An 8873-nucleotide genomic window follows, 5' to 3' on the forward strand; every position below is an offset into this window, starting at 1 on the left:
GGTATACCATGGTTTCTGGCGGTCCGAGTGGAAGCTTATTTTGGGGATGTATCTATCGGTTAGTTCGCTAACCTTTTTCTTAAAACGGGACCAATTGTCATTTACTGAATTATCGTGAAAAGATGCTTCAAATGTTGTGAGATATTGGTTTAATTCAAGACTAAAGGCTTCATAGTTTCCTTTGTCGTAGAGGCGAATAGTTTTGTTTTGATTCTGGCGTCGTGATGGGTGGAACTCAAATGTGGCGTGGATTACTTTATGGTCGCTGATTTCGCGTAGATAAGTGATAGATGAGAGGGCTTCCGGGTGGGTAGTCAGGATTAGATCTAGGATGTTTGCACCGCGGGTCGGTTCAGATACCACTTGAGTTAAGTTGAAGTTTAGGCAGACCTCGATAAAATCATTCGCTTCCCTGTTGCCGACAGCTGTCTGAGTCTGCCAGTTGATTTCTGGAAAATTGAAGTCTCCAAAAAGAATGATATGCCCTTTTGGGTATTTCCTTGTTAATTGGCTGATCACGTCGTTAAGAATTCGAGAGAAATCGGAGTTGGTATTTGGCGCTCTATAACAAACGCCCAGCAGTACGGTTTGGGGCGCAGCGCGACAAAGTAGCCATACTATCTCAAGGTCTGATGGAATATTAATAACTGTACACGAGAACTGATTGCTAACTGCGATGAAAACGCCTCCACCTCGAGCGGATGTGCGATCTTTGCGAAGAAGGTTAAAATTCGGTAAGTCAGCAAGAACTTCAGTATCGGTGATGCCATTAGTGAGCCATGTTTCGGTAAGTATCAGCAAGTTACTAGCAGATGAACACACAAGATTGGAGATGATTTCACGTTTCGGAAGAAAACTACGTATGTTTGTGAAAATCGCCGAAAAGGAAAGATTAGGCTGGGGGGTGGTAGGTACATGAGCGGCTGGGGGCTGGCGGCGCAGCAACCGCTATGGTATCTCTTTTACAGATTGCGATGGTTCGTCGAAGATATATCGTCGGGAACCGATGAACAGGGTTTTGTATCGCAAAGAAAAACGGTTAGTCTTGCTTTTGGCAAATGTAACTAGATGTTTGCGCACATTGCGAACGCGGCGTGAAAAATCTTCACCGACGGAGTAGTTAGTGTTCTTGAATTTGCGGCCATTAGCTAGAATTTCGTCCTTCGTTTTGAAAAGTGCGAATTTGGCAATTAACGGACGGCAGCGATCAGGTTCGTGGCGCCCAAGACGGTGAGTGCGGTCTATTGTTTTGGGGTCGAGGGTGATGTCCAAAAATTCGGAGCAATGGCGAATTAATAGCTTTTCAGAGTCGGCCCACGTTTCAGATGGGTCAGGGTCCGGAATGTTGTAGAATATGAGGTTGTTTCTTCGTGATTGGTTTTCTGCTTCGTCTATGCGATCCTCGAGATCACAGAGCTGGCGAGTTGCCTGGGTGGTGTGAGTGCTTAGGCCTTCTATCTCTGTGCGTAGTGACTGTATGGCTTGGTAATGACCTTCAAGAGCGCTGATGCGCCTGCTTAGATCAGAAATAAGGTTGTCTGTTGTTAGTAACTGGTTTTTGAGGTCTGTAACTTCCGCGATTAATGTCGACTGACCGGCGGACAATTTTTTAAGTTCCGTAACTACAGTTTCGAGTGAGGCAGGGCCGGGGTTAGTCTCTATGTCGCCGGACAACAAAAGCAAGGAAATAATGACATCAGAACACTCAGTGACAATGGCAAGGCAGCATTGCGGGCTCGGCAGCTGTATCAAAAAGTAATCACTAGATTTCTTAGCGTAAAGACAACATGGCTTACTAACCTGCATGGCGAAGCAGAACGGGTTAAGCGACCGCATCGTGGCACAGCCACCGAGCCCACAAAGCGACGCCGGTGGCCGAAGCTGCTTAAAAGCTGGAGCGGGAGAGGATGTTGATGGCGATGGTGTTTCCAACTGTCTGTCGAGGGTGCAGTGCACTGGTGAGGTCAGCGCACGATCGGGCGAAGCGGTGATGGCGCAAGGCTGGCACATATCGGTTCGGTTGAGAGCGGGCGTCCATTCCGGTGAGATGTCCGGTGGACAGGCAGCAAGAGGGGCGGGGAAAAGCGTGGTAATCCAGAGGGGAGCGATCACCTGCATGGCGAGGCAGAACGGGGTAAGCGACCGCATCGTGGCACAGCCACCGTAGAGATAGTCTCCAACCTCAGCTGATGAATGTCGCATTGCGTCTATATTTGTCACCTAACTGACAAACGTAATCATGCAGTGTAAACAATGACAGCGCCAAATAAAATTCTGCGATAACGAGACGACGATCGGAATGTTGTGACCTCTCAAAACATAATACGACCAAGGAGAGCAACGGTGTGTACAGAGACGTAAGGCAGTAGCTTCGGCTTCTATGAATGAAGCGTCATGCTCGGAAAAAGATTAGCAATCGTATACGAAAGAGCGGCGCCGCCTACCTTTTGCGCAGTAACATGCGCGAGGAAATGACTGACAATCAGGAACAGTAAAGCTGTTACGAAGCGCTTCTAGATGCTGCGTATATTTAAATGAGAAGCACTGAAAGCATTTCTCTTTCAGGTAGAAAGAAGTTAAATACTTATCAAAAAGTGGAACAGCAACGGATATCAGCACGGATATCGTGTCTATACAATCTTCTGGATGTCATCCAATCGTTTACACACGGATAAGCAATGATCCTTCAGCTTTCCTGGCAGCTCGGGTACCCGAAAACTGCTTATCAAGGTGCGAATCAATGTGTTTTGTGTCTAATTTTATGAATATACGAAATCACATCTCCTAGCAAGGCTGGTCTTTGTACTAAATTAGTTTGTTTCACAAAGTCTCTATTCAGGTCATTGCTGTTTAATAAATGAGAAATGCGCAGATTACCGTCACGAAGCGACACATGGGCTATATAGGGGAGGCCGCGTTGCAGTGCTCCGAATTAATTCAGACCACCGGGGATTCATCATTGTGCGCTGACGTAGCACAGTGCACACGGGTGCCACTTGCGTTTCGACTCCATCTGAACGCGATCGCCGCAGCCGGGATTTGAACCCGTGTCCTGCAGCAGAACAGCACACCTCTCTGACAACTTACCAACTCCGAGTCCAAAATCATGGAGGTCAGAATGTCTGTAAACAAAACAATTCGTGCTTGTTACGGCACTATGGACAATCCATTGTCAATCATTTTAACTCTTCACTTTCCGAACGGCCTTCTACGTAGGCACACTCTATGCGAGTTAGCATGGTAGCGCAGAATTTTCCACCGCCTTTGCGTTTTGGTGCCACAGTACACGGTGGCATGAATGGCAGAATATATGCCGGCAACGTTTGTATTGTAATAAATATGCTGCTGCATAATTTGCACGACTTTCGAATGGTCTGTGGAGCATTTTGTAGCAGAGCATTACTAAGGGCGGCAAGGTCCCTTCAGCAAGCGCATACTGCCATTCTTCGGAACTGACATCCACCAAGTCGAATAAGTTTAGAGCCTCAAGTATTTTGCCTTTTCGCGTGCATGCCGTTCCAGCTTTCTTTGAGATCGTCAGACGCTCAACAACGTCGGGGTCGGCGGAAAAGACGAACTCGGCGGGAGGAGCACCTGGGGAATTTTCGCACATCATTGTCACGTTTCTTAGCTAAAAGTGCGCTGCACTAGACACTCACGAGAAAAAAACCAGCGAGAAAAGACGCAAGACCAGAGGAAGGAGCCCACCAATTCCCGCTTCTGAATCACTAGCCACTCAAACGTCGCAAACGTCTCCACTAAACCGTTTCACTGATGACTTAATTTTGGTCTCACCCCCAGCGCGTATAGCGACGGAGTTCTGCTTCCGAGCACGAGAGCGCCTGGAGGTAGTATTTGTGATTCAGGTGGAATGCGTAAACGCCGTTGAGATGTCTGTGAACATCAAAGAACCCAGGCCACCGAAGTCAACTCTGTGCATTGCGCACCTGATATCGCCACAGCGTCGGCTGATTAGACTACTAAGCAATGTCAGGATGTAAGCGTATAGGCTCGTTGCCCCAAGTGGGGAGCGTGTGCGTTGAGGCCGACCGTGTATCTTTAAGAGGCGTAACAGTTAATCATGCTCTCGGCAGTCGTGCGGATGAAATAAAAACCTTGCAATGAGTGTATTTCGGCTCAGTAGCACCAAAGCGCCGCATCGTCGCTCTGTTCCGCCCATTCATGCAGCCCCAGCAAATAAAACACGAAGTAGCCCAAAATGATTCGATGTCGACAGCAGTTGCAGTCCTTGTTCCGTACACTCCGCGGCACCAAACGGTCGCGAAACATCTGGCGCCATCTGTCCGCATTCTAAAAAAGGGAAACAGCAGCGAACAAGGTCTTGGTGCGCCGCCGGGTGGAGTATCGCCACCGAAATACATTCTTACACAATGACCTGCCCGAATCTGTGATTTGGCCCCCGGCATGTACTTTTCATTTACACTTTCTCCTGATTTAGCAAAGCTAGTTGTTCGGTAAAAATAACGTTTTTTCATCAGTCCACAATCACTTAACATTGCTCTTTACACGCATAAAAGTGTTCCTGATAACACTCCCTCAGTGTTCAACTTAAGAGCGTTAGCTACGAGAGGTTCAAGTGTATACACCGGTGCGCGCAGAAAACATGGAAAATATCAAATCCAGGCATCCGCAGATGTTTCCTTACCGAAAACATCCTTCGATGACACAAGCCGCATCAGCTACCCCATTAATTTTTCCACTACTATAATGACTTTTAGCAACCTTCGCTATATCCGGTATATTTCCTTGGTGTATCAGTTATAAATTTTATAAACATGTGCATCACAACACGGTGGATCGTGTGATTCCATCCGGAACCCTCTGCGGCAAAGAGTTCGGCCGTAGCGTCCGTGTGAAGGTCCTCGTAATGAATGTTTTGGAGGCGGAAAGGTCGTCGTTCCGAATCACATATTTTGCGCTTCATCTCAATTAGGCATTGTTCCATTAAAGCCCTTCTCCTCCTCCATCAACTTGTAATTTTATATTCAAGAATATGCAAATTCATTTGACGCCACGTGGAGCATTCTGCGTCAAACGAGTGGCCCCCAAATTTTATGCAAATGGTGGTCCCGGAGGAGGGGGGGGGGGGGGTGAGGTCGCACTTCAATGGCCACTATACTGGCACATATACTCTTAGTCTCTATACTCGGACATTCTTTTAGTCTACTTTCATTAAGAACTAATTGCATACTAATTATGTTACCACCACAAAATATTTGTCCGTATATGTGCGCATTATCTCCCATTGCTCTGTTTAGCCGGCTTCTTTCACTACTATTCAGCCAAGAAATTTTCTGTAGCCCGCCAGTGATGAGGCCGAATCAACGACAGTCTATCTCTCTATCGCGGCCATTAACGGGCGATCAGTAAAGATTGGCATGAGATTGATAATGTATTGCCTAGCTGTACATCTCAGTGCATTTGCTTTAAGAGTTCTTTGAGAGGCAGTTGGTAAACCCTCCTGGCGTTAAAAAAAATGGCTGCGGTTAAGCTATAGTTAAACCTGGAATGGCGGAATAGCTCCTGGCCGAGTGGAACTCGATCAGTCGAATTGCAAAGCCAGTCTTTCTCCGCTGCGTTTCGCTGGGCGTTCCTTCTTTATCTTCGTCCCTGGACGTGGATTCACTCTCTCCCCTCTCTCTCTACTCCCTCTCCACTCCTCTTCCACTCGGTTTCACCGGCGCTCAGCGCCGCCGGCAGCTGCCGTGATGGCCAGGGCGCCGCAACGCTGAAGGCTCGAAACACGCTTCGCGCACACCAGCTGCGCGCTCTGACTTCACTCCGCGCACGCCCACAGCTGGCGGAGCGGTGGTACCACGGCTCAGCGTGCTGCCGCGCTGACCTCACGAAGTGGCTGGCGTAGTGTATTGCTATCGCTACAAAAATTCTGACAGCGCTTGAGTCGCTTGGTGCACCAAGCAGCAATGGGGGTCGGGGCGAGTGGTTGAGTGAGGGCAACGTGCGCGAACGACGGCCCCGACGATATGACAGCGCAGGTTTCCTGTACAGATGTTGCTGTAAAAAGTAAACAACAGTTGAGGACGCGGTGTCGCATAACGCAGGCAGGCCCGAAAGCTCAGCTGTCGCCAGGAAGTTGTCAAAGCTGAATTACTGAACGGACGAGATTTTATTTGGGGCTGATGCTACACAGAGTAGGCACGAGGTCAGATGTCGGGAGTGGAATGGTCAGCCAAGAACCGACTGTGATTCTGCAGTCTTGACGTCGAGATCTAGCCACTGAGTCACCCATAGAGTTATACCCACTCAGCGCTTTCTTGTCCTTCTGGGTGGAACCCGACTGGCGCTGGGTGGGAACAAGATGGAGGCTTTGGTGTTAACTAACTTTCCAGGAGCCATATTACGGCATTCGGGCTTTTACAAGCACGAATTACAGCGCCCTCTCACTGGCTTGCGTACAGTTCTGAGCGTGGGTTAGAATCCCACAAGCAGTTCCCGCACTAAGATGGGAGTTAAACGCGAAAACTTCCCTGTACTGAGGTTACGGTGCTGGTTGACGATCGGAATGTGAAGAGAGCTAACCAAAGCTTTGCGCTGCGACTTCCTTCATTACGACCAGTGGCAAATGCTGATACGATGCAGAACAAAGCCGTTAGTAACGTGAACACTGACTGTACTAACCTAGGAATCGTTTCGCAGAGCGGATTCATTGATGGCGCTTTCAGTGATACATCAACGCAGCGGACTACGAGGCTTGTGGTAGCGGAAGACTCGGAATAAACGCTGACAACGCAACGTTTTTTAACGTGCAGCGAAAGCTAAACGCGATGGTGTTTTTGCATTTCACAATCTGTAATAAGCACCTGTGATGAGCAGCCGATTGTCATGTTCTCCGCATGAACTGGGCTTTGTGTTACTGAGCTGGGAACAGTCGGTAATTTTAACGTGAATAACGTCCAAAAGGCGCAGTCTCCTATCCGGCCTCCACTGTAAGCAAACGCCTGGGAGCATTTTTTTCTCCTTCGCCAATGGAATATTTGCTTCATGTAATATAAGAGCATAGACAGCTGTTTCAACAAAAAATTAGAATTCATTGTATTCGGTATGTAGTTTTTTACACATGCTCAACAGAAGAAAAAGAAAACTATTCTCAAGTCGCCGTGTTTGCCATTAACACTTCCTCTTCACTCGAATTACGGAAAGCCATTTTGCTCTCATTCGAAAGCACCCGTACATCGTAAGTAAAACGCCCAGCGCACTCCAGAAGAGAAGAGCGATACGAAGAACCAAGAGACGCAGCAACGGAAGCTCGATGGCGCATCATACATGCGTTCCCTCTGCAGTCACAGGGAGGATCATCACATAGAAAGAAAAAGACACGACAGGTGCTCCCTATCCGGTGGTACGCTTAAAAAGTCATGCGGAACGCATATGTTTTGACTGCAAAGAACTCCGGTTCCTTATCCAGTTAATTATACATAGTAAAGGCAACGGCGCGCTCATCCCACATAAGACCCGTGGCCGCAGCGGGACGTGCTCCAGTCACCCCTCACCAGCTTCGTAGCATATTTCCTTTTCCAGTATCGCATGTCGTTTTTACGCAAACGGCTTCATCGATGGCCACGGCTCTTTCCGTTCAAATGGCATGGCACCGCGAATAACCTACACAAGAAAGGATTGCGATTCATCACCTTCTTTCGTTTGCGTTTGTCTGCCTCGGCGCTGCGAGCCTGGTCTCGTGAACACTCGTCCCAGTCAGCTTTTACGGAGACAGCAAACGGTGAACCGTTGCTTGGAATGCTGGGTTCATGCAATGATCAACTGAAGTCGCAATCCGACACAACAGTTTATCTGTTTCTAACGCGCTATATGATCCAAAACACTAATGCAGAAATTGTTCCCCCATGAATTAACATGAGCAAATGAATACATTCTGTACAATTACCAACCTTTTCACGTAAATTAGCGGACATAAATAACGTCGGGTAAATATGTTCCACGGCGGCCACGGCCATTCTGAACATGTGGCCCAAAAATGTTTCCCGGTGCCATTAAGCGAAACATGAAAAATAGTAATTTGCAAGTGAAGTATCACCTTGGTTCTCCCTGAACCTTCAGCTCTCCGGGCGTCGAATTGAATAATTTCCTCCATGAAAAGTTGCAAAGCGCTGGATGCAGAGCATGTCGTGGAGTGTTTCACGCTCGCAGTCGGTGTGTGTTTCCTTCCAAGTATAGTGGAGCCCTGGCGGCACCTTTTCTTAACGAGCTGCGCTGGGCTGCTATTTAGAGCCTGGCTACCGCTCAGTATTAGTTCTTCGTGAATACTATGACATCTGAATTCGCTATCTGAATTGGAGCACTGCAGGGGCCCAGGCAGGCAATAAAGCTCGGGTCCGAGCGGGGCAGAGACGGGGCGGGGGTCGCAAAGCGCCGGGGCTTCGCCGCGGCTGGACTGGGACCAGTCTTAATTTTTAAGTCGCACGCCGGGCTCACGTCCCCAAATCAAGAGCCTTGGCCCGACTCTTGATTCATTATTGCAGCGTTGAAGCACACTTGGGGCGTTGTAGCAGCGACACGGATGAAACAAGGCCATTACGTTGGCTGAGGAAAAAGTTACTTAACTCTTATTTGTTATTGTTTCGTGTCTGCAACAACTGGATTTTCCTCACGGAAAAAAAATTACAGAACTTCGTTTTTTCTTCTGGCTGCTGCTTGGAACGGAACGGAAGTGAGAGAGGAGGAGGAAAGGCAGGGAGGTTAACCAGACGAATAGCCGGTTTGCTACCCTGCACGGGGAGAAAGGGGTGAGGGGAGAAAAAGATGAAGGAGAAAAGACAGTTGCATGAAATTAAAGTCACTATGCAAAGAAGTCACAGCGTTCAGTAATATCACAG

The 8873-nt window shown here is 48.2% G+C and overlaps 1 protein-coding gene across 1 annotated transcript; it reads right to left on the minus strand.

Annotated features, from left to right (window-relative positions):
• Positions 1-515: 515 nt before the first annotated feature.
• On the minus strand, positions 516-1968 carry LOC144105474 (uncharacterized). Its single transcript, XM_077638597.1, has one exon. The coding sequence runs from the start codon at positions 1834-1836 to the stop codon at positions 949-951; it is 888 nt and encodes a 295-aa protein (XP_077494723.1). The 5' UTR covers positions 1837-1968; the 3' UTR covers positions 516-948.
• Positions 1969-8873: the final 6905 nt, after the last annotated feature.

The sequence above is a fragment of the Amblyomma americanum genome, chromosome 1, assembly GCF_052857255.1.
Source record: "Amblyomma americanum isolate KBUSLIRL-KWMA chromosome 1, ASM5285725v1, whole genome shotgun sequence".
NCBI classification, from domain to species: Eukaryota; Metazoa; Arthropoda; class Arachnida; order Ixodida; family Ixodidae; genus Amblyomma; species Amblyomma americanum.

Bases quoted from the DNA above. Each gene is read 5' to 3' on its own strand.
- LOC144105474 (XM_077638597.1), bottom strand. From the start codon at position 1,836: ATGCGGTCGCTTAACCCGTTCTGCTTCGCCATGCAGGTTAGTAAGCCA.